Source organism: Lissotriton helveticus, chromosome 3_1, assembly GCF_964261635.1.
Source record: "Lissotriton helveticus chromosome 3_1, aLisHel1.1, whole genome shotgun sequence".
Classification (NCBI taxonomy): Eukaryota; Metazoa; Chordata; class Amphibia; order Caudata; family Salamandridae; genus Lissotriton; species Lissotriton helveticus.
In genome coordinates this window covers 319192402-319219284 of record NC_136061.1, presented here as the reverse complement: position 1 = coordinate 319219284, position 26883 = coordinate 319192402, and the positions used below count along the sequence as shown (strand labels likewise).

Sequence of the window (26883 nt, the reverse complement as noted above, 5' to 3'; positions counted from 1 at the left end):
TGCCAAGGGGAAGGGGGCACCTCCAAAGGTTGCAACAGACCCGATGGTTTGTTATGTGAGGGCTTACTGATGGCACATACCGGACAGGCCGCAACATACCCCTTAACATCCTTGGCCAATGAATCCCACCAAAACCATCTTGTGCACATCTCCTTAGTCTTAGGGGTCCCAGGGTGTGCCACCAAGGCAGATGAATGACACCACTTCATAACCTGATCTCTTAAAGCAGGGGGTACAAACAACCGATCCTCATAATACAATAATCCATCCTGAACTGATGCCTGGGGCAATGACAACCACGGAGTAAGATCCATCTTACACAGCTGATTCTTGACTGATGTAGTAAACGCCTCACTTTCCACTACCCCAACAATCCTATCTTCAGATATCATGGGCCTACTCTCTTTCTCCTGACATAGCTCCTTGGGATCCACGTGGATACGGGACAGGGCGTCGGATTTAACCTGCTGTGCTGCTGGTCTATACGTAATGATGAAATCAAACTCATAAAAAAAAAGAACCCACCGCATTTGACGTGGTGTCAAGGCTCGCGCCGAGCGGAAAAACTCCAAGTTCTTATGATCCGTATAGATAGTAACGGTGTGTCGTGCCCCCCACAGATAATGTCTCCATTCCTCAAAAGACAACTTGACTGCTAATAGCTCCCTCTCAGCCACGGTATAATTGCGCTCTGCAGGCAGCAAGGTCTTAGAAAAATAAGCAATAGGATGCATATAACCCGTCTCGGCCACTCTCTGGGACAGTACTCCACCAACTGCACACAATGATGCATCTGTCTCCACAAAAAATGGTAGAGCCGGGTCAGGATGAATTAACACGGGTGCCGATGTAAATGCCCCCAACAACCGCTGAAACGCTCACTGCGCCTCTGTGGACCACTTAAAGGATACCCCCTTTCGCAGCAGCTGAGTCAGGGGAGCCACAATGTCAGAAAAATGTGAGATAAAACGCCTATAAAAATTGGCGAATCCCAACAACACCTGTATATGTTTTACGGACGTTGGAACAGGCCAGGTGATAATGGCCTCGATCTTTCGTGGATCCATCCGAACTCCTCCTGCAGACACCACAAATCCTAGGAACTCCACCTGTGTAGTGCTGAACTGGCATTTCGCCAATTTCGCATAAAGATGGTGCTCTCGCAACTTGCGCAAAACCTGGATCACATGTTGCTGATGCTCGACCCCTGTCTCCGAAAAGATCAGGATATCATCCAGGTACACAATCACGCTCCGGTCCAAGAACTCCCGAAGCACCTCGTTTATGAAATACTGGAACGCCGCCGGCGCATTGCATAGCCCGAACGGCATTACACAGTATTCATAAAGGCCATGCTTTGTTTTAAAAGCAGTTTTCCACTCATCCCCAGTTCGCACACGCACCAGATGATAGGCGCCACGCAAGTCCAACTTGGTGAACACCTTTGCGCTGCGTAACTGATCTAATAACACGGGGATGAGTGGAAGCGGGTATTTGTTCTTGACGGTGGCCTTATTTAGCGTGCGGTAATCCACACACGCCCGTAAAGTACCTTCCTTCTTCGGAATAAAAAAGATAGCCGAAGAAACGGGCGAACACGATGGACGGATGAACCCCAGACGTAGCATCTCCTCGAGATACGCCTTCAAGTGCAACTCCTCCGGCTCAGAAAGAGCATACACCCTACAACACGGAAGAGGTGCCCCAGGAATAAGATCAATCTTACAATCGAATGCTCTGTGTGGGGGCAAGCCCTGCGCTTCTTCTGCATCGAATACCTCCCTGAACTCCTGATATTGCAAAGGCACTGCATCCATATCAGTGGCAGCACAGGACAACGACAACTCCTTTTCACCCGCATCCTTATAGCAATGCTTCAAACAATGCGAGGAATCAAGGGACACCAGCCTTCGTACCCAATCTATCCTGGGATTGTGCTCTTGCAGCCATGGCACACCCAAGACCATCCCAAAAGATGGGGCATCAATGAGGTCAAAACACACCATCTCTGAATGCCCGTTCTCACACACCAGACACAAAGGCACTGTCCTCTTAGTAATAGAACCCGATGTCAATTCAGTGCCATCAATCGCCCGCACAGGTTCAGGCTGGTCTTTATCGCAACATGGAACATTCAATTTCTTAGCCAACTTGATGTCAAGGAAATTGCCTGTAGCCCCGGAATCCAACAATACCGATACCGGCACTCTCCCACTGCACAATGCCAAATGAGCATTAATAATAAAGTGTCTAGGGGCCCTATCTACTGCTCCAAGTACCTTATACTGCAAATCCTTCCCTTCATGGTACAGACAAGCCACCCTCTTTCCATAGGAGGTTCCAGAGGGTTTCACGGGACATTCCCTCGCAAAATGCCCACCCTGGCCACAGTACAAACACAGTCCCATCTCTCGCCTTCGTTTCTTCTCCTCATCGGACAAAGGCCCCCTTACTCCACCTATCTCCATTGGTTCGGACACACTCTTTGTCTCTCCTGCTCCCAGGGACTTATTCTCGGGCTTCACAAACCCTCCCCTTGGCGCCTGATAACGGCTTTTCTCTCCCCGTCTCTCCGCTAGGCGATGGTTCAGTTTGACTACGAGATCTATGAAAGCCGCACAGTCAAGAGGAGGATCTACTACCTGTGAGACTATGTCCTTTAGGTCTTCGGACAGTCCCTGATAAAATAAGGAAGTCCTCTTGTCTTCGGGCCAATGTGTCTCTGACACCAAGCGATTGAAGGTGGAAATATATGATAACAGATCTTGACGCCCTTGTCTTAATTTCAATAGTTCAGCGTCACTTGCCTGCATAAAGGCGTGCTTTGCAAACAAACCACGCATTAGTTCTTTAAATGCAGGATAGTTGGTTAATACAGGATCATCCCTGTCTACTAGGGGTATAGCCCACTGTGCCGCTGTACCAGCCAAGTATGATATCGTGAACGCCACTTTGGCCGAATCGTTGGGAAAAGCAGTTGGTTTGCACATAAAGTGCAGTTGACATTGATTCATAAACGTGCCAAATTTGGCGCTATCCCCTACAAATCTTTCAGGTGGTGCCAACGGAACAGGAACAGGAGTGTTTACAGTAACTGCCACCGGTACCCCCCCACTGGCTCCCTGTCCTTGCCCACCAGAGTATTGGAAAGTGGCTGGATGGATCACCTGGGCCTGAGGAGTCCTAAGCTGCACCCTTTCCCTACTAAGTAGTGCCCCAACCTCTTGCTTCATAGCCACGTTCTCCTGTCGCAAGTCATGGATTTGATTTTGAAGGGCAGTCAAAGCACCCATGACATCCTGCAAAGTGGGAGTAGTACCAGCCGTAGCCCCCACATCCTCATCCATCGTCGCTCAGGCAGTGCAATTATTACGTGGGCTCGTTATTCTGTTGGTTCCTGACCAGCTATGCCCATGCACTGCAGGAGCGAAGAAAGCCCCGTTCCTCTGAACCTACCACTCCGTGGCTCACACCGCAAATAGTACCATGGGCCAACGGAATAGCAAGGGACAGGGGGCGGGAATAAGGGAAGGACAGACAAGGGATCCCAAGTCTTCTCTCTCCTAGGGGAAGGGTCCTCCTGCCGAGACCACGTCACTCCACGTACTGTATCACAAGGGAGTGGTTGAGACACCGTCTGCCACACAAAAAACACAGATGTCAGCAGTATAAATACAAAAGCCCTCTTTCTCCTTTCATGCACCCACACACCACCCTATCACACTCCTCCTTACCACTAATACTGTGATAATCGCCGGGTGGAGTACTCCATCCAGGAGTATATCTGAATCCAACAGGCAGATGGCAGGAGAGCAAAATCAGGGAATGAAAGGACTAGGCGGCAGGGAGATGTGCCACAGGAAACCAGGAAACCAGGGACCAATGGGGGACAAATGGAAAGGAGGAAAAAGTCGTAAAAACGACTGAAAAAACCTCCGTGTAGCAGCCTGCTACGTGTCTTCCGCCCAGAAATGAGACCAAAATCAGGTCAGGGTAGGGAATACTCGCAACACAACACCAGCTTCGTTGTGCGCTTTCCGAAACCCGGAAACGCCCAAACCGGCACTCCGCCTCCGCACAACGAGGTGGACAGCCTGCACAAGAGGCGGAAGTGCGGGACAGCGTCGGCGTCACCAGGACAAAAAACAACAACAGGAACCACCGGGCAATCCAGCCGGATCACACGATTCCTGTAAGAAGCGCCGGAGCCCCAGCCACCTCTTAATCCCAGCCGGGATAAAAACAACCCCAAAAACGGGAAAGGTAAAAATAAACTAACACAGAACACAAACAAGACAAACAAACAACTAATCCCAGGAACCCAATAACACACAAGCGAAGGAGGAGGTCAAGGGAAGCCAAACTAAGAAGGGGGAGGGAAGGAGGGAACAAGGATGAACAGGGAATAAACGGGAATAACTGGAGTCAAAAAGCGAAATGGGAAATCCCACGAGCCCGTGAAAGTTGCAAAGTTCCCAAAGTACAAAAACAGCTCCCAGCAAGAACCAGGAACCACAATTCAAGATAACGAGCACCAGGAACAGGGAAAACAATCCTTTTAACCCCTCCTAGCACATCACATGGGCGCTGTGTACATGGCAAGAGAAAGAGGACTTACGGGCAGAATCCTAACAGCACACAAGACCATTCGCCTCTTTCACAAACTCTGTTTCACTATAAACAAAACAAAATCGCATCTCCAACCATCCGGATCTCAACAGTATCTATGTGCCACAATAGATACCTCCAAAGGACCTGCATCCCCCAATCCAGTAAGAATACAAAGCATGCAAGCTCTTATACAAAAATCTCAACTGCAACACTCACTACCATGTCACAGCAGACGGTACAGGGCTGGTGGACACCGCAACAGAAGCTACTCCACATAAACCATCTGGAGTTGCTAGCCATTTTTCTAGCTCTAAAATCATTTCAAAATTACCTCTCAGGCAAGGCTGTCTTAGTCCGCACAGACAATGACAGCTGTGTACTACATTCAAAAACAGGGAGGAACACACTCCTTACAGCTCTCCCGGCTGGCCCAAGGCATATGGAGGTGGGCCATTCTTAAAACATCTACCAGGAGTTCACAATCAGGTTGCGGGTCTGTTGCGTCATCAGAGACAATAGATTCACGAGTGGGAACTTCATCCACAAGTTCTTTAACCTTTCTTTCAAGTATGGGGACAGCCAGAAATAGATCTGTTCGCCACACACCTAAACTCCAAATGCCCAAGCTTCGCTGCCAGGTATCCACACCCATTGTCCAAAGTCAATGCGATATGGATGAGTTGGTCAGGCACATTTGCTTACGCTTTTCCGCCTCTCCCACTCATTCCGTTAGTGGTGCGCAAGCTGCAGCAACACTCCCTCTCACTAATTCTCATTGCACCAACATGGGTGAGGAAACCATGGTACACCACACTACTGGAACTCTGTGGTACCACATCAAAAACTGCAACTCTCACCACACCTGCTAACACAGAACCATGGAGTGATCATGCATCCAGACCCCAAGCAGCTCAACCTACCAATTTGGCTCCTGAGGTCTTAGAATTTGGATATCTCAATCTCCCACACGATTCAATGAACGTTATCAAAGAAGCTAGACGTCCCACCGCTAGAGCTTGCTACGCAGCTAAATGGAAAAGATTTGTTATATATTGCACCAATAACAACATCAACTCACACATCATATGCTACTTGCTGCATCTCCACAAATGCAGTTTAGCATACTCCTCAATCAGGTTACATCTTACTGCTATAGCAGCTTACCTTCAAAACGGACAGTATCTATCATTATTCAAAGTTCCTGCCATCAAAGCCTTCACGGAGGCTTCACGGTGTGAATTACAATTTTTTCATGGAAAGTTGCTTTTCTAGTGGCTATTACATCACTTAGAAGGGTGAATGAAATACAGGCACGAAAAATTCAAGAACCATTCTTGCAACTCCATCACTACAAAGTTGTTTCTAAGGACAAATCCCAAATTCCTTCCAAAAGTCATTTCACCATTCCATCTCAATCAGTCTGTTGAGTTGCCAGTATTCTTCTTCCAACCTCAAACAGTTGCTGAGAGAGCTCTCCATACATTAGATATTAATAGAGCTCTCCTCTACTATATTGATAGGACAAAGCCATTTCGTAAAACAAAACACCTTTTTGTGTCCTTTTCTCCTCTACACGCCAAGGTAATCCCATTTCAAAAACTGGGATTGCAAGGTGGATTATTAAATGCATTCAAGTTTGCTACTAAAAAGCAAAACACACACTACCCATTCCCCCTAGGGCTCATTCCACCCGTAAACTAGGGGCATCTATGGCATTTTTAGGGAAGAGTCCCTTAGATGATATCTGCAAAGCAGCTACATGGTCTACACCGCACACATTCACAAAGCACTACTGTGTAGATGTGCAAGGACAACAACAAGCTAGTGTGGGCCAGGCTGCTCTCAAAACACTATTTCAAACCACTGCAACAGATACTGGTACTCGCCGCTATGGGAGAGAACTGCTATACAATCAATGCACTAGTGTGTGATTTGCAGCCCATATGCCTCGAACGGAAAATGCTACTTACCAGTATGCATCTATTCTTGGCATGCAGGGCTGCAGATTCACACACTCCCACCTACCTCCCCGGCTGCTTCTATCTGTTACAGTAATATCTTAATTAGATACATTATACATGGACATCTCTTTCTGTTCTCACACAACTCCATCATTTTTCGTAATAATCAATTAGAGATCCCTGCCATCGAGCCTTGGATCAAACAACATAACGTGCATCGCCACTTGCAGCTTTGGAACTCGATATTTCACAGTTTAAACGCCAGGTTACTCATCTTAGGAAAATCATAAAATTTGGCTACCTTCCGCAAGCCTAATTGAGGCAATCTCTAATTATTCATGCTTGTACCCTTACTGTCCTGATGATCCTACTATTTTTCAAAAAGGGTCGGAACGTCGTCAACTAATGTAAACAGGTTGCACAAAAAAGTGGAATTACTGTTTCCTCAAGCTTGTTAGAAATTGTGTTCAATATTCCACAAGCTATCCTCTCATGCCTGATATGTTCCTGTCCTACAGTGTACTTGTCATGTGTTTATGTAGGATGCAGGATTGTGTCCCACTGTATTAATGTGATTATACTTTTGGTTTTGAAATTTTTGAATGATTAAATTGATTGTCAGACTGGACACTCTTAAAATAGCACTGATTGGAGTCTATATTTATCCTTATGACCATACTGTTCTTTTTAAGGACCATTGTTCTAATACTAAACTGTTCCCCAAGGCACCCTCCAAACACTGCCTCTCCATGTTTTTTTGGTGGTCACAATTTTGTGGTGCATCCAAGATCCCCGCTTTAGAAACCTCTGCCACCTACACTACGCCAACGCAGCAATCCCCCTCTTCGGGGGTGTTATAGGGGTAGATACAGGGGGAACAATGGAAAGGTTAGAGGCAAAGGCACAGCTCTGAAGGAGCTGCATATACGTGTACCCTTACCTAGACGACTGGCTGATCAAGAGCGTCATGCAGCAACTCTGCCTAGCGCATGACCAGACCAAAATTTACACCTTCACAATCTTGGCTTCACCATCAATCTGACCAAATTCCACCTCCAGCCCCTTCAAGTACAGCCCTTCCATGTGGCGCTCCTAGATGCCCATGTGGTAAAGGCTTACCCTAGCAAGACGTCAAAAACGTACTAACTCTTTCAACGAGATCATCAGGTGACATTCAGAACTGTGATGCGTTCATAAGTCATGATGACCTCTTGTATTACTCATGTCAGGCTCCACCTGTGCCCGTTACAGGAGTGCCTCGTGGCCCAGTGGTTTTTAGCGGCCTGTCCTCTAGAGGACCTGGTATTGGTTTGGGGCCTGTAGACTACCACCACGGGCATCTCACTTGTAGTTTGGGGGAGTTCATCTCAATCATCTCACAGTTCATGGGTTGTGGACTGCTGGCCAGCAAACTTTTCACATCAATCACTTGTAGCTGCTAGCCATCCAGCTCTATCCCCGGGCTTTTCACCTGCTCATCCAACGCAAGACAGTCCTATTACGCATGGACAACACGACTTCCATGTTTTTCTGAGAGAAACAAGTGGGCACACCTTCACCACAACTGACCCATGTAGACTAGAGCATCTGGTGATGGGTGATAACATTACAGAGTATATCTGCTCATTCAACACATTCCCGGGGTGAACAAGAGTTGGCTGGACCTTCTCAGCAGGTCGCACCATCAAATGCTCGAATGGGAACCCCACCCCAGGTCCTATTCCCGTACTGTCAGCGTTGGGGGTTCCCAAATATAAAACTGTTCGCCACCGCAGAAAATGTAAAATGCCCGAATTTCGCCACCAGACTACCACACCCACAGTCCATTGGCAGCGCACTATGGATTAGTTGGTCAGGAATATTTGCTTACTCTTTCCCTCCTCTCCCACTCCTACCGTTCAGGATCAGGAGTCTGAGACAGACATCCCTCATGCTCATCGTAATGGCACCAACATGGGCACGCCAGTCATGGTATCCCATGCTACTATGACTCTCTATAGTCCCACACGAAAAGCCCCACAACAGGCTGGATCTTCTGTCACAAAACCACTGCACTATCAGACACCCCAACCCTCATCAGCTCATACTAGTAATATGGTTCCTGATTTCTTAGGGTTTGGTTACCATAACCTACTAGAAAAGGATACGACGTATCAGCCGTAAATGACAAAGTAAATCAATTGCAGGAAAAACTCCAGGAAAATAATAAAATGCAAATTCAGTACTCTGATCAAAAAGCTAGCGGTTCCAAAAATCCTGTCAGCACCCCAAATGAAAATATAACTATCTCGATCAAGAATGGAGAGAAAGATCTGGAACAAAAACATAGTTAAAAATAAGATTGCACCCAAAGAAAATCACTGGTCCTGGATCTCAAAGACTATAAACAGCCACAAGCAGGTAAGGGAAAATAAGCTACCTTTTTAACAAACGTTTGAGTATTGCGTCCTGGAATATAGCAGGGAAAATCCCGGAGAAAATTGCATAGATCCTGGAAGATACTCCGGCGTTGATGGCTTTGCAAGAAACCTGGACAACAAAACCTTTTGATCAAAGCGAGTACTATGTCTACGATATTCCAGCAGAACCTGTAAGCAGGGACCACGCTAAAGGTGGTCTTGCATTTCTATTACATGAGGACTTCTTTTGGGATCAGTAAGTCATCCCTATGCGTCTAACGCACATACAATGCATCAAGGTCAAGCACTGGAATGAATATCTGGACACCTCACACGATCTAATCATTTTTAATGTTTATATCCCTCCAGGCTCCAAAATGGATGCTCTTATGATAGAAATATTTGAGGAAGTAGAAAAGGTGGTGGAAGCAAAAGGATTCTGTTCTGTTTTTCTAACAGGAGATTTCAACTGGAAAACCTCTAATGATCTTTTAGAAAAATGGGAATATGGTGAACAAGAGGAAGCACCTTCAATCCCGACACCACTATTTGCCCCAGGGATCAAAACAGACAATCAAGGGGAAATTATACTCTCCTCTCTTCCAGCAATAAACGGAGTCATCCTAAATGGATGCATAGAAGGAGTTATACCCGCAGCTTGCACAAGAAAAGATAACTTTAGCTCTTCAACTTTAGAATATATAATTTGCAGCCAAAATCTTTTTGGGAGAGTATCAAACCTAAGCACTAAATTCACACAGGGTAGTGATCATGCAATATTACATCTAGTAACAGGATAATAGTGCAACCTACCTCTCCTGGGCTTATAATGCACACAAATAGTTATGTACTCGTGAATCAGGTGCAAGGGCGATTGACATGAAACTCTACAACTTTTAACAATATCAATTTTGCAATTGGTAACACACAAGTATTACAGTCCATTCATTTCTCAGACCCAATAAACATTTTGAATTAATCAATAAAATAGTGCAATCCCTGCAGGAGAACTTAAATCAACGGAATCCTCAATTGAAAAATCATAAAAGAATGAACCCAGATAAAAGAGCAACAGCACTAAACAAATTATTCAGTTTCTACAATTCTAAGAGATAAGACATCAAGAAATCTAAAAAACCTCTGCCGGTGGGAAAAAGAAAAATAACGGAAGTCTCAACAGGACCAAAACTGGGTTGATATTCAGATTGCAGCCAAGCAAAAAAATAATCGAGCATACTGGAATTTAATAGCTAAAGAAACCAGTACAAAGAAATGCCTGCAAGCTTCACCAGTTCCACCAACCGGATGGGAAAAATATCTCTGCGATTTATACAAAATAAACTTGAGCCGAGAAAGGTGGAAACAGGCATCAAATAAATCAGGAGAAAACATTCAAGAAAATCTTGCCCCAACAGCTCGGCAAATAGAACATCATATAAAGAATGCGAGATGCTCTGCTGCAATGGGTCCGGATCAGAGTCCGATAAAAGTTCTTCAAAGTAACCCAGAAGAATGGAGTAAATTTCTAGCACCCCTCTACTTATACTGCTATGCCACCAGTGAAATTCCAAAATCATGGAAGGGGAGCATCGTGATCCCAATCAATCTATAAGAAGGTATCCCAGTTGCTTCCCTGTAATTATCAACAGATTTCCTTGTTCGACGCTACAGGGAAGATCTTTGCGGCATGCGTCTTGGGTCATCTCAAAGACTGGGCTTTCTCAACTGGCATAATCCCTAGAAATCAAGCTGGGTTTCGACAAAAACACTCAGTTACCGACAACATAGCGATGTTACAAACATTCATAGATATGTTTCAAAATCGCAGGTCGACTACTCTATCTTTGTCGACTTCACAACGGCATTGGACGGAGTCAACAGACCTACATTGTGGAACAAACTTAGGAAACTCGGAATTCCAAATAATCTTCTTCATATAATTATATCACTACATTCGGAATTGTAGTGTCAAGTACAAATGGGAAAAGAGAAGTCTCACTCGTCCAATTGACACATGAAATGGTCTTAGACAAGGCTGCCTTTTGGCTCCCCTCCTATTTTCTTTATACCTCAGTGACCTTCCGGACCGCTTTAAACAGGTCATTAACTTTCGCCCAAAAATATCGTCGTGTAAAATCCATATTATGAAACATTATGATGTATGCCGACGATGTGGTTATCCTAGATCTTACCCCATTCGGCCTACAAAGAAATTTACCACTACTCACCAGATACACAGAAGAAAATATTTGGGTTCCAAATATTTCTAAAACAAAAATAGTCCCGTTCAGAGGAAGAAAACAATATACAAAATGTAAATGGACTTTAGGGGGAAAACTGCTAGAAGTAGTTAAAGAATATACCTATTGAAGGCAATATTCACAAATTCATTACAAAACTACCTTCATCTGCAGCATTTGAATCTTAAAGTAGATGTACAGGTTGGGGCTCTCCATTTATATTCCTCCAGTGGGCATAGACATTTTTATTCTCTTTTACAGGTTTTTAGTTCTAAAATCCGACCCATTTTAACTTACGTTTTGGAATACATACCAACAGGACAGTGGCAACAAATACAAACTAAAAAAATGGAAAATACTACGAAAAATGAATTACAGTCCAACAAGCAGTTCTTGTGCAAGCCCTGCGCCTTTAGCTTTCTTCAATCAGTTCATACGGCAGAGCCATTGCATACATAATCAGATGGGCGTATAACCTCATTCACGCAGAACAAAGTACCCTAAGATTTTTATTAAAAATTTACTTTTGAGCTCGACTCATCGAAGCAAACTTTTAACCAAAATTTAATTACGGCTTTTAAACTATCGAATTGTGCATTATTGAAATCCTGGACTCCTGCGCAATTGAAGTCTCTTTTTAAAACCTCTAACACCAAGGATAAGCTGTGATCTGGACATTAAACACAGTTCCAAATGGCATCATTACGAACTCTATGCAGACACAATTGAACATAAACATTTGCAACAGTACATTTGTTCCACTTAACGGCATGAAGTCCGGGGATGCATTTTATTATTACCGCTTGGGATTCTCCCCTTAAAGTCATTTACTTCCAGATGGAACTACAAAGAAATGCCAACAGTACATGTAAATTCGGCATTTGTGGAATGCAAGATTTGAAGCATGTTTTGTATGTATGCCGCAATTTAACACTAGTTGAGGCTAGAAACCGATACTTAAAATCAATTCAAATTAGATATAATAGCACATCAGTACAGAGTTTGATTTTACTCTTAATCACCACCAGATGAATGTGTGTTGCAATTTGTTAAAGAAAATTAATTTTTTTTAAATTGTATTGAAATTATCATTTTATTATTGTTTAATAACAAATGTTCTTAAAAAAATAAAAATATATATTTTTTGTTTTCAGCAGAGAACTAAATCAAATAAATTAAACTTGAACTTGAAACTACTAGAAAAGTGAATGTCTATTCTCTAAGAGCCACGCAGGCTGCTACCAGGCCAAGTGGAGACATGTTGTGCTCTATTGTCTTTGTAAAAATATAAATCCTCTCACAGCATCTGTACAAGACGATTTCTGTTCGCTCCTTCACTCACAGAAGTCAGGCCTTTCCTACACTTCTATTCATTTACACCTAGCTGCTTGTGCTGCTTACTTACAGAATAGGCAACTTGTTTCACTATTCAGAAAACCAGTCATTAGGGCGTTCATGGAACGCCTCAACGGGGTCATTGCACCCTGGACCTCTTCTGCTCCGGTCTGGAACCTTAACATGTTCCTCACTAGAGTCATGGGCCTGCCTCATAAACACTACACTTTTGCCTTCTGCAATTCTTGTCTTAGAAGGAGGCTTCTCTTCCCAATGGCGAGTCAGTGAAATACACGCTCTTACCTTGAAGGAACCTTTCTTCCATTTACATTAGGATACAATCCGGAATACCGCTATGGTAGTTTCTAGCTTCCACCTCAACCAGACAATTAAGCTGCAGGTCTTCTTTCCACACCCACAAATTGTTGCAGCGCGTGCCACACATACTCTTGATGTTAAAAAAAGTGTTCAAATATTATACCGACAGAACAAAACACCTTCGTAAGACACAACAGCTCTTTGTGGCCACTCCAAGCTTCACAAAGGTCAAAGGCATACAGACTTGGTATGCCAACGCTAAGAGAACCTTGATCATCCCTTCCAGACCTCATTCCAGCCAGAAGAAAGAAGCCTCTACGGCTTTCTTAAGTAATATACCTCTCTGGGACATATGCAAGGCAGCTACCTGGTCCACCCCTCATTCCTTTACCAAACCCTAAGCTAGAATTGGCCGGGCTATCCTACGTACACTTTTCCAGTGTTTTGCAACGTCCTAAGGCTAGGCCACACATGCCAAGAATTGAAAATGTTACTTACCCTGTAAGTCTCTGCTTGTGGCATGTAGTGCTGTAGATTTACATGCGCCCACCCTCCTCTCTGGTTGCCTGAGATTGTTGCAGGTATTCTTTTTCTGTTTTCTTAAATTCCTTTTTCATGCATGGTCCTATTTACTGTATTCTCTATACTCAATCTCCAATCTTGCCCTATCTGACAATAGCTGATGCCCATGCCAATACCACTTATAGGCGGAGTCACTAGGTCCTGTGACTTGAAAAGACTTTCTTCGAAAAAAAACAAGTTGTACACGTTCGAGCCCAACACTAGGGGACGGAGAATGCACAGCATGAAAATCTTCAGCACTCCTTGCCACTAACAGGTGCTTATGGGGTAAGTACAATTTTTCTTCCAGCACAGGCATTCGAGCCGTTTCATATACTGCATGCACGGCACACTGTCAAATGGACATCAGCGTCATTTTACATTACCATGCCTGGCTATGTATTTCAGGGTTAGTCCCTGGAGTGCAGCAGTACCTTTTAGATCTACCTTTCAGTGATATCCATTTGTTGGGCCTGCATGTCCATGAGAGCCTTAATAATTCAAACGGACATTGGCGCAGACAACCTGTAGGACTTTTCAGCAATGCCCTATGAACTGTGATGGCAAACACATCACATTACACCTATCAAACAAGCATTTCAAGACAAACAGCTTTGTCGGCAATAAGCACCACAACAAATACCCCACAAAACAAGGATTTTAAGCCAACCATACAGGCGGTAGCAGAGGTTACCTTCCCTGGGAAGGGTTCGCTACAGCCAAACCGTGACTCCTTATGCCCACCAAATCACACAACCGCTTCAGGGGGCAAAGCTGAGGGACTCTCCTCAAGCTTGGAAAAGGGTAACTACAGATAAATGAGTACTGTCCGTAGTACTGACTGCATGGCATCAAGCTCACTAACCTATCCCCAAATATCCTGCCACAGAAGTACAAAATCAACTCGGAACATACACCATTATTGCTATTAGGCACTTAACTAGAAAAGAGGCAAAAGAGGAATGCTCTTGCATCCAAAAGATGAAGGAGTGTACTCCATGTACTTTCTCTGGCACACTGCATCCCATCTTGGATATATGGATCCTGAACATCTTCCTGCAAACCATATATTTGATCATGTACCTGGAAGAAGGGGATTGCTTAGTGGCTCCTCACCTCAAGATGCCTACTTTCATATCCAGATGCTACAGAGTTGTTACAGATACCTTTGGGTATAATAGGTCAAAAGACCTGAGTGTTATCTTTCAGCATAACATCTTTACCAATAGGGTTTATAAAATACCTTAACCATGGTGACAGGTCCTCTCTACGGTCGGGGAATTCATGTTTACTCTTATCTAAATTATTGACTCACTGGTGTTCCCATTTAGCCACATATTAGATGCTGACAAAAGACACTGGTCCTTTGGTCAGCATCTGGCCCATCTTCATCAGTTGGGTATCACTGTCTTTGCCAAAATAACCCTTTTATATCAACTGCAGATCCAGAATTATCTGGGAGCAACCTTGAGCACAGGCTTAACCCAAGCTTCCTCAACAGTGGTGAGCTGTCGGGCATTTCGGAGACAGTTTTCAGTTTTCCAGACATTATAATCTCTGATGGTGAGAATACTAAAGATATTGGGCTTAATGGTTTATTGTATAGACCCCCGAAGTACTTCTGCAAATGTGTCCTTTGCAAGAGTGTCCGAAGTCCCATTAGTAGCAAGAATCTGGATATTGGGAAGATCTGACATTGTTGCCTTAGGTCAAGCACAGGTTGCTTTGATGGGACATACACATTCTTTCTGTAGAGCCAAACTTTGCAGATGCCCTGCCTGGCAGAACAATGGACATTTCCCTGGGGAGCACATTTATCTCATTCACAGTCCAGTGGAAATGGAACAATTCAGAACAAATACTAGACATCAATGTGTTGGAGTTAAAAGTAGTGTCTCTAGCACTGAAAGCTTTCCAGACAGCTGTGTGTCAAGAATGTACTGAAACACACAAACAATATGATAAAATCATGTATTACATTCAGAAACAGTAATTGACTACTCCCTACGTCTGTTTCAGATTGCACAATAAATGTGGTATTGGGCGATCAAGCTCAACATCAACCTAGTAGCAGAAGCCCCTCCAAAGACAGGCAACAATTTTACCAAACAGAATCTTGCTGTTCTCAACTTGTTCTTTCAAATTTGTTTCAAATCCGATGTCCATCTGTTTGCCTCAGTACAAAACAAAAATTCCCATGAGTTCTGTCCATATTTCTGCACCCCGAATACCAAGGGAATACTCTGCGCATAATTTAATTAGGGATGTTTTCACACATCCTTACAACCCCCCCCCCCCCCCCACCCCGAGGCCCCAATTCCCCATTTTTGCCCAATCTGTTTTGCAGTAGTTAGCACTCTGCTCTTTACCATTGCTCACCAAGAGTAAAGTACCTGTTCTCTCTTTTTAAATATGTCAAAATTGGATTGCATCTACCTGGCAAATTTAGCTTTCTTATAGTGCCATAATATATATGGTGCAGAAATACACCCATAGCATTGATGGTTAAATGTGACCTATGGACTGCATCATTGATTGTGCCATCTACCACATTAACCATTAAGACATGGCTCCAGTCCTACCCTTTGTAACCCGACTACAGCAGCCTAAAATCACCTATACAGACCTATGCTTTTACATATTAATTAGTCCCCTCTAAGAATTCCTTGTTACTCAGAAGGTAGTGTGCCTGACCTTTAGTGGGGTGCCTGAGTGGACAATTTGCAAAATTAAAACATGTTCCTTCAGAGGCTATACCCAAAAGTTATTTTTGCTGGCAAGGTTGTATCTGATGCTAGAAAATGTCAAAATACAGATTATAAACTTAATTCTATGCCTTTTGGCAGGAAACAGCTACAAAAGTAATTCATTTAAAGACTGTTTTTCATATTTATTAAAAGTCCAATTAATGGTGAACCATATTTAAAAAAATATATGTATATATATATATACATATATTTTTTTTAATATGGTGTATCCCGTTGTAATACCAAGGATTAAATCGTTTTCAAACCTGTGGCGACTGCTCCAGTGTGATTATTTTCCAGGACTGGATTGTATTTGGATATATATATATAAATATATATATATATATATATCCGTAGAACAGCGCTCTGTCTCCATAGGTTAGGGGTCCCCCACACACCATAGATCGACGCAGACACGGTCCAAATTCGTGCAAGTATTTTAATTAGTGCAAGCACATCGCATGACGTTTCGGCTCCGAGGAGCCTTGTTCACATGACAGTGTCCAACATAATGAGCCGTTCTTTTAAAGGGACAGCTTCAGTTGTGAAAAGTGGGTCACATGCTTGTATTAAAAATGGACATAGAAAAAATACTTTTACTTTCTGGATATTTATCCAATCAAGCATAGTTCAAATTTTGAAGGCATAGTATTTTAAAATATTTATCTTTCACATAATATTGTAGAGATCAATGGTTGAATACCATGTCAATTAAAACATATGATAGATATGAGTTTACTAATGATTGTCAAATACAAAAAACTTCTATTCACTGTTCTGTCGCCCTATTAAGGTAGAATATTGACATATTTACATATTTACATGAAAATCGTATGTTTTCATGTGTAAAGTGCCTCTGCTAAAGTGCATATGTAATATGTGCAAAATCTCGCTATTGTGCAAAAAAGTGCCACTATGATTATATTATAATAACATCTTTCATAGCAATCTGTGCAAAATATCGCAGGAACGCAATCCCATGTAAATAAAATATCTTACTGATGAGGTTTCCTCAAGGACGCTAGTATGATCACAATTCATCATATGTGCAAACTCAAAATAGTCTCATGGTATAACATCATATCTCAATCAATTATTCAAAATTAGTTATTAGCCTTCAATATCAACATAGTCCATAATAAAGTGAAATAGTGCAAACTATACTATAACATATTAAAACAAGCCAGTATTTATAAAATCAGTTTCCAAGGAGTAAGGACCTTTATACTAGATTATTACTGACTTATAAACAAACATATGTAAATCCTATATCTTTTTCTAATCAGCTGGCAGCCGCCACTTGGTTCTTAAGACTTCATATCAAATTAAAATAAAAAGAAGTAAACTATCATCCATTTAAACATGTAAAACCATCTTGTATCCTAGCCGGGATACGGCTATGCTTTTAAAGGATGTTATAGTTATAAATCAGGTCCATATATCATTTTAATCATAGTTAGTTCATTGGATTAATTAGTATCGAACCAAATAGATTTAAAGTAAACAAGTGTACATATCCTCAGTGATATTTAATCCTGTTGGAGCCTTCGTGTTTAGTAAGAGAATGTATCTCGTTTCAAGTTTCCTCAACTTTGATTCTCTGTCACCACCCCGTCTGTTTGTGTTAATGCTGTCTATCACAAAGTACGTTAATGATTTGTTATTACTTTGATGCACTTCACGATAGTGGCGGGCTACAGGGTAAGTGTTGTCCCCATTTGATATCGCTCTTAAGTGTTGTAGAATTTGTTGGTGTACTGGAAGTTTAGTGCTACCAACGTACTTTAGTGAGCAAGGGCATTGCAAGACATACACCGCATAATCGGTTTTACACGTCAATACCTGGGATATTGGATGCTCTACATCACTAAATCCGTCTTTATATGTTTTGGTATTGACACCATGAGTGCACGCTTTGCATGTCTTGCATTTATAAAACCCTTTGTTCGATTGCCACCAATTGCTCTTTTTGACAGGTTCGGGGTTGGTATCCACTATTTGATCTTTAAGGGATGGAGCCCTGCTGTAAGTTAGGGAAACTCTAGCCGGCAACTCCCTACCTATGATAGGATCTTTGACTACCAGGGGCCAATATTTATTGACAATCTTATAGATGTCCTTAGATTGTCTACTGAATCCCGTTATGATTCTAAAGTCACTTTTATCTTTTTTTACTTTGTCCTCGCTGTTCTGGGGATTGCCCTCTAGTAACTCATCCCTGGATAACATATTTGATTTAATAATAGCTTTGTCAACTATCTTGGTTGAATATCCCCTGTCGAGAAATCTTCTCCTACTCTCACTTTGGGCTTTTTTCAATTCAATAGGATCACTGCATCCTCTTTTCATTCTTAGCATTTCCCCATAGGGGATGCTGGCGATGAGGTGCTTAGGGTGGGCACTAGCAGCGTGTAAACTGCTGTTCCCTGCCGTTTTCTTCCGAAATATCCTAGTATGTAGTTTGTCATTTTTTGTATATATCTCAGTGTCCAAAAAGGTTACAGTGCTTTGACTGAGGGTGGCAGTGAATTTAAGATTTAATTCATTGTCATTGATATTTGCAATGAATTTTTGAGCTGAATCCTCACTGCCTCTGCAAACAATAAACAAATCGTCAATGAAACGAAACCAAACAATGTTATTCTCCATTTCCTCCAGGTATGCGGTTCTGAGGACCAGCTCCTCCCAAGCCCCCATGTGCAAACATGCGAAGCTTGGGGAGAAGCTGGCCCCCATTGCCACACCCTGAATCTGACGATAAATCAAATTGTTGAACATAAAGATATTGTTTGATAAACAGAAATTCAACATATCCAACAACATAACATTATGTGCATCACATTCATCAGTTCTTCTAGATAAAAAATGTTTCACCGCTTCCAGTCCCTGTTTATGTGCAATGCTGGTATACAGCGACGACACATCCAAGGCCATAAGCCAATCTCCATGTTTCCAATCAATGTCTTTCAACTTTACCAAAAAATCACTGGTGTCACGTATATATGATCTTAGTTTCTGTACATAGCCCTGCAAAAAATAGTCTATATAGATTGAAGTTCGTTCCAACAGACTACCCCTGGCAGAGATGATCGGTCTGCCAGGGGGTTTTAGAGGGTCTTTATGTATTTTGGGAATGAAATACATAATCGATAGAACTGGATTGTTCACTTTTAGATATTTGTATTCATCCCCACTGATTAAATTCGCAGCTTTCCAACCAGATAGTTTTTTATGGTATTCCAATTTGATTGAAGTTGCTTTTTGAACTTGGATGCGTTCATAACATTCTCTATCATTGATCTAAGAATAAGCTTCTCTGTCATAATCCGATTTCGTCATTAGCACTATGTTGCCCCCCTTATCACTTCCACGAACAATGATATTTTTGTCCTTAGTCAGGCGGGTTATTAGTGCTTTGTATCCTTGTGCTAGTCTGTTGTATTTCCATTTAGGCATATTAGTTTTAAGTTCCTTAAAGTCACTCACCACATTTTCATGGAATATATCAATGGAATCTCTCGGGAGAACCGGTGTAAAAGTAGATGGGGGTTTGAAGGGAGTAGTTGTCATTGTCCTGTTACCATTATCATATATATCTCCCTTTAGATTTAAATCCTGTGTATTGTCTTCATATCCAACTCCCTCTGTTTCCCATAATTCCATTATGGTTTGAGTTCCTTGACTACACGTATCTCCATGTTCCTCACTGATAGTGGTTGTTATTCTATCTTTCTGTTTGGTTTTGGCAGCGAAGAATTTGCGTAGTTTTAATTTCCTTACTGCCTTATATATGTCATATCTCGTTGCTAGGTAATTGAAATTGCATTGTGGTGCATACGACAAACTATATATATATATATCACGCTCCTCCATTCGCCATCAGCGGGGCACTTTGTGGTCGGGTGCAATGACGCGGTGGCGCACCGCGATAAATATCAGGCTCCAGATTTCCCTTAGTTTCAATAAGGAAAGAAATAGCACTCACGAGGATTCCTTGGCTCAGCAGTAGTTTATTTTTCGACAAACGCGTTTCGGATTTACATCCTTCGTCAGTGTCGCAGTTTCTAAACTTCTTACTGGCGGCCATTTTTTTATTAAAACAAACCATGTCACGTGTTAAGTGTGGTAAACAACGGACTATACGTGCCCTCAACATTAACGGGTGCCATCTTGGAACAGTAAATACTGCTAGGATTTCATATCTTTTGTCAAAACAATGGTTGCATGTACCAATATATTGACCAATTTATAAACAAAATTAGTTTAAAGTAATAATTAAATATAATACATTTCATGTTGTAAAATATCGCCGTGGATCAGGACTGCTGTAATTCCTGTGGCTTCTATTGAGGGCTCTGATTACATGTAAGTGCTACTCAAACAAATGATGGACGGAATGCTGAATAAATCGTACATTCACCCCAGTCAAGAGATCTGGGTTAAATCCATCGTTCTTTTGCTCACCATGCCACCCCAGCTAAGACCCAGCCATATGCAAATCAGTCTTGACCCTGTCCATCATGGGAACAGTCCAGACCGAACTGCCAAGCGAGGTCCTCCCTGGGCCAGAAACGAGCATCCTGGGACCGGTTCCAGTAAGCAGGAGGAAGCATTTAGCCAGGGGTCATTTTTTGGCAGTGTGAGATGGAGTATGATTTTCTTTGTTTTGTTGTCAGAGAACTGGAAACATTTCTTTGATGTTACTGACTTTGAGTGAATGAGAGGACTTTGTTGTCTGTTAACAAAATCGAATTTTGCTCGGTTGATCTCCACAAAAATGCATCCTGGATTTTAAATGTTTTTATTTTATTGCATTTGTTGAATATAATTTAAAGGTTTCTCCACAATAGCTTATGGTGCCCGAGTCAATTAATGGCCAAAATACGTTTTCTCTCTTCATTTTGTTGTTTTAAATATCACTGGCAGACTTCATATGTCTTTTAGTTTTTGGCACAGGTGACTACACCTATGATCACAATTGTGACCGTAGTGTATTGATCTGTGAGAGAGTGTATTAATATGTCAGCAAGTTCATTTCTAGCTCTTCTTGGGTGTCCTTTTAATTTTGGTTATTATGCGGGACATCCTAATGTCTTTGTGGTCTGCGACCCATATTTTGGGTTTTTGGGGGGATGGAATTGTTGAGGTTTAAGAGAAGGTGAGAGAAAGGAGCATGAAAGTGGTCTGACCAACCAACCGATACTGGTGAATCAATTGTAGTTTATCTTTCCACAATTAAAAGATTAAAGATAAAGCTTTTCACATCGGTTGGTGTTGAGCAAAGTTGATCCATGAACAGAAAATTGGAAAAGCAACACAGTACAGCCAAGGCAGTCTCCACAAAGCAGATTAAAATCCCCTTGGAAGATTTTCATTGAGAAAGCCGTGTTCTGCTATGATCTCCGAACGTTTTTTAACAAATAAAAAATAGAAAATTAACCCTTTGAGGGGTGAAGTAAAATGTGAAATACAGGCAGTTTAGGGTCTGTCGTTTTCACTTTAACCTATAAACTTTAGAATTTGTATAACTGTTTATTCTTCAGGTTTTTGCCTTGAATGGAGTTGTAATACCACCACCTGGAAAGAAGTTGCAAAATGTAGACCTCTCAAAGAACCGCCCTAAAAGTAGCTACTTAAAAATTGAAACACTCTACAGAGAATATGTTCCTATATATAAAGCAAACAAGTACGAACTCACAATTTTGAAAATAAATAGTTAGATTGCATGAAGGTGACACAACTTAAAATAAATATATTATTTCTGTTACTGATAGAGGGAATAACCTGGTACATAGTTTAGTTTTAGAAAACAGCATGTACTGATATTTTTAACAGAATTTTATTTTAAGTAATGTACATAGATAAATTCACATTTTTTACGTCTCAAGTTTGCTAGAACAGTGGATAAATTCCACAAAATCTTAAAAGTAATGTTTTTCTTTCTACTTCTTGATCTCTCACTACTGTATTATCAACAAGAATATTTTCAACTATACACCGTTAAATTACCTTATTACCCCTCTATCTTTAGGGTGGACGACTGATTGTCTTCAAGAATGGGGTCCCTTTATACAACTGGCTATTCCAAGCATGCTCATGGTGTGCATTGAGTGGTGGACCTTCGAAATTGGAGGCTTTCTAGCAGGTTGGTTAGCATACTTCGATATAACAAGGGATAGATTTTTGTTTAAATATATTCTTTTTAAAAAAAAACCTCCATCATTTCAGGTCTTATAAGCATCACTGAGCTCGGAGCACAAGCCATAATGCTGGAACTGGCCACAGCAGCCTACATGGTAAGATCTGCAGTCCCACCCCACCCCTCCACTCCCCTCTAAATATATATGCCATTCATGGTCTCATTTTGCTTCCATTACTGCAGTGTTTCATGACAATATTTGTATGTTCGAGGCATGTGGGCTGCTGAATTCATATATAGATCGCCGCCTAGTGTTGGGTCCGGATGATTGCACTTTGTTGTCCTGGAAGAGTCTTCGAAGTATCACGAGATAGGTGACTCCTCTTCTGGACTACAGTGCGCATGGGCATTTCTCCATCCTCAGATTGTTTTTTTCCGCCATTGGGTTTGGATGTTATTCCTTTACTCCAACTTCGGAAACCGAAACTAAACTACTTTAAAGGCCTTCGACTTCGACGGTATTGTTCTCGTTCGGTACTTCTTGACTCGACCAACCTTTCCATCTTGATCCGGTCGTCGACGCGGGCCGTTAGGCCTTTTCAACGCCACGTGGGTCTGCTGTCGGTGGAAAGGAGCCCGTTGGAAAGGTGCCCACAATGCCACTCCAAATTCCCGCATACTGACAAGCATACAGTATGCAACAAGTGCTTATCACCAGAGCACAACGAAGAAAATTGCCCAGCGTGTGCCCAATTCCGTTCAAAGAAGACCATCTGGATTCGACGGGCCGCTACGCAAGAGATGCAGCGGTCGGCACCGGAACCGGAGAACATCTTCGATGATAAACGCGACCTCCCAGAAGCGGCGGACTCGGACCTAGAGATCGTCACCGTCGAGGACCAGTCGGACTCCGACGACGAGATCCCACCGCGGCAAATCGTGAGTACACAGCCCCCAGTGCCGCTTATCCCGAAACCGAAGGCTCCGGTCGAAGCATCGCCTAAAGGCCTTAGCCGAGATAGAAAAACCCCTTCAGAAGCTCCACCTTCCGGCTCGGCTCAGAAGACCAAAACAAAGCCTTTCAAGAGCCCAGGACCAAGTAACATTCCCCCCAAGAAGGTCGTCGAACCCAAAAGGGTTGTGGAACCGAAGGTCGTCGAGCCAAAAAAGGCCATCGAGCCAAAAGTTGTCGAACCGAAGAAGGCCGTTGAGCCAAAGGTTGTCGAACAAAAGAAGGTCGACCAGCCAAAGGGCGTCGAGCCGAAGAAGGTGGTCGAACCAAAAAAGGTTGTCCAACCCAAAAAGGTTATCGAGTCAAAAGCTATCGAACCAAAGAAAAGCCTCGAACCTAAACAGGTCGTCGATCCCAAAACAGCACCCGATCCTAAAAAGAGTGCAAATAAACCAAAGCTAGTCGAACCGAAAAAAGGCATCGACTCGACCAAAGACACTGACCCTAAAAAAGGCGTTGAGCACAAAAAGAGGATCGAGCCGAAAAAGGTCGTCAACCCAAATAAAGTCGCCGAATCAAAAAAAGACTGCCAAACCAATAAGACGTCGAACCAAAAAAGGTTACCGACCCCAAACCGACAGTGGAGCCGAAAAAGACTCCCGAACCAAAGGCCCTCGAGCCAAAAGGTCACAAGCAAGGCAGTAAGCCAAAAACATCGGCGCCAAAGCCACGTACAGAGGAGGAGGAACTCTTCCATCCTGATCCACAATCAGAGAATCAAAACTGTATATAAACCCTGAAACGGGCAAAGTTACCATCTATTACCGGAAAAAGAAACCATTGGACACAGACACTACTTGCCCTGTACCACCAAAGAAAAAGGACTTCGGGACATCTCCCTCTAGGCCTTTTACTCCTCCTCCTTTCTATCCTAATATGCCTTTTGTGCCCTACTCTCCTACACACTCAGAATACAATGATGAGGATAACATGGGGGAAGATCATCAGGAAGATTTTAATGACCCAGAGGATCCACAGGCTCAGGATGACACATCGGATGATCAAAATGATCCATATGACACACAACCCATCCCTGACACCTCCCCATACCCTACTAAGCCATCACCTACTGACAAAACCATTGTTTTTAACCAACTGCTAGATAGGGCAGCAAAATACCACAAGGTCGACATGCACACTGACCCAGTAGAAGAAGATTTTCTATTTGACACTTTTCCAACCTCTGAGAAAAATGTCAGGAGACTTCCTATGCTAAAAGGGGTACTAAAACACGCTCCAGATATATTCAAGGATCCAGCCAGGGCACGGGTGCTCAATCCCAGTGTTGAGAAAAAATATAAGGCGGACCCTACTTGCATTAAATCCCAATTGCCTCTAGACTCACTGGTAGTAGCAAACGCTCGGAAAAGGGCCAACTCGCAAACAACTGGAGACGCTCCACCTCCTGACAAATAGTCTAAAATATTGGAGGCCTCAGGCAAAAGAGTGGCCTCACAGGCTGCTAATTCATGGAGGATCGCAAACACACAGGCTCTCCTAGCTCGCTATGATAGAGCGCACTACGATCGGCTTGAAGGTTTACTGCAACACCTGTGTTATCAAAAGAGACTAGCTTAAATATGACCAATATTGTTAGGACTCTGATTAGATTTGTCATGGGCACCTCGTTGGTGAGTTCATGAAGCCCTCACCCACCAACCTGGTTGGTGGCATGCTTCATCATCGGGCCCACCCAGTGACACCTAATGTGTCCCGGGTGTGCTGCGACGCCTGATTACAGCGGAGCTGGTATTTTACTGAGAGTGCAGTGTGAGGTGTAAAATGAAGTGTGAGTTAAAATGGCTTGGTGAGGGTCCCAGTACCCGAGGGTGAATACAATTTTGATAACTGGGCCCCCGTCAGCGGTTAAAATAAGGCTTGGGGATGTTTAAGGGAGGCGAGTTACTACCGCCTACATCCATCAGTTGGTCGACATGTTTCAGCCAGTGCCTTAAACTAAATCCGCCTATTTGACTCTCCTCTTCTTACATGTTTTGTCTATGTCTTCAATGTTGTCGGTACAGGCATATATGAGAAGGGAATCCCCCCTCTCACACTTAGAGAAACACCTTAGTGAGTGTAACACATAGCCTGGATTACACTCCTTTTTAACCTGCACTAACCTCTATTTTAAAAAGGTCCTGAGGAAACACATTTAGACTACGGGGACTCGGACTAGCTTTCTAGTCCTCTCTCTCTCTCTTGATACGCGCTTACTTCAACACCTGCCAGAACCTTTCAAAGCTCAGGCTAGCGACCTCATACAGGAAGGCAAATTTATAACTAATGCTTCCATTAAATGTGCACTAGACGCAGCCGACACAGCAGCCAGGTCAGTTAACACTAGTGTGTTACTACGCAGACACGCGTGGCTACGCAACTCTGGTTTTAAGAACGAGGTGCAATCCACCATCCTTAACCAACCAGTTAATCAAGACTTCCTTCTTGGTCCTGCAGTAGATACCAGTTTAGACAAAATGAAGAAAGATACTGAAACTCCAAAATCTATGGGCGCGCTGCAGTTTCAACAACATAGAGGTTCCTTTCGTCGGTCCTCCTACAGAGGTGCCGCAAGAGGCAACACTTTACAGACTTCCTCTGCATACAAAAGCAACACCCAAAGCTCCTTTAATAAGGGCTCCAACAGGGGAGGTTACAGGGGCAATAATAACAAAGGCTGAGGATGTGGCGGCAATAACACCAGAGCATCCACTGCCACCAAACAGTGACTTCATCACACTCCCTCCAGACCATCTAACACCACTCGGAGGCAGAGTCAAACAGTTCCTACCAGTCTAGAATGCAATTACCACAGACAGGTGGGTGAGACAAATTATCCAGTATGGTCATTGCCTGGAACTCACTTCTACTCCACCCAACATACCTCCCAGACAATGTCCTATGTCCAAAGAACACATCACCCTGCTACAACAAGAGGTCAAATCCATGCTAGAAAAGGGAGCCATAGAACCAGTCCCTTTTCAACACCAAGGAACAGGAGTATACTGACTATACTTCCTTATTCCCAAAAAGGACGGGTCCCTCAGACCAATATTGGACATCAGTCCTCTAAACCAATACATACTCTCGAAGCACTTCCATATGATCACTCTGCAACAAGTACTCCCTTTACTTCCTAGCAACATTAGACCTCAAGGACGCATATTTTCACATACCTATACATCCAGCTCACAGAAAATACCTCAGGTTCACAATAGAAGGTCAACATTATCAGTTCAAGGTTCTCCCCTTCGGGGTAACCACAGCCCCAAGAGTGTTCACAAAATGTTTAGCGGTAGTAGCTGCACACCTCAGAAGGCAACACATCCACGTGTTTCCATACCTGGATGATTGGCTCATAAAGGCAAACTCGTACGCGCAGTGTGCAAGCCATACGTCTCAGACACTCCAGCTGCTACACAGCCTGGATTTTTCCATGAACTACCCAAAATCACATCTACAACCCTCCCACATACAAAAATATCTGGGGGCTACAATAACTACCTCTGTAGCAAAAGCATATCCAGATCAATCAAGGATAGCCATCATGCAGACTCATT

General features: G+C 43.0%; 1 protein-coding gene across 6 annotated transcripts in view; it reads left to right on the top strand.

Moving 5' to 3' along the window:
• Window positions 1-26883, top strand: part of LOC144822411 (multidrug and toxin extrusion protein 2-like) — an 877798-nt gene that overhangs the window by 302684 nt on the left and 548231 nt on the right. For all 6 annotated transcript variants that reach the window (XM_078679885.1, XM_078679890.1, XM_078679888.1 and 3 more), the window contains 2 exons: window positions 22204-22317; window positions 22401-22468. In XM_078679885.1, the coding sequence (XP_078536011.1) occupies window positions 22204-22317; window positions 22401-22468 (182 nt within the window). The remainder of the gene's footprint in view (window positions 1-22203; window positions 22318-22400; window positions 22469-26883) is intronic.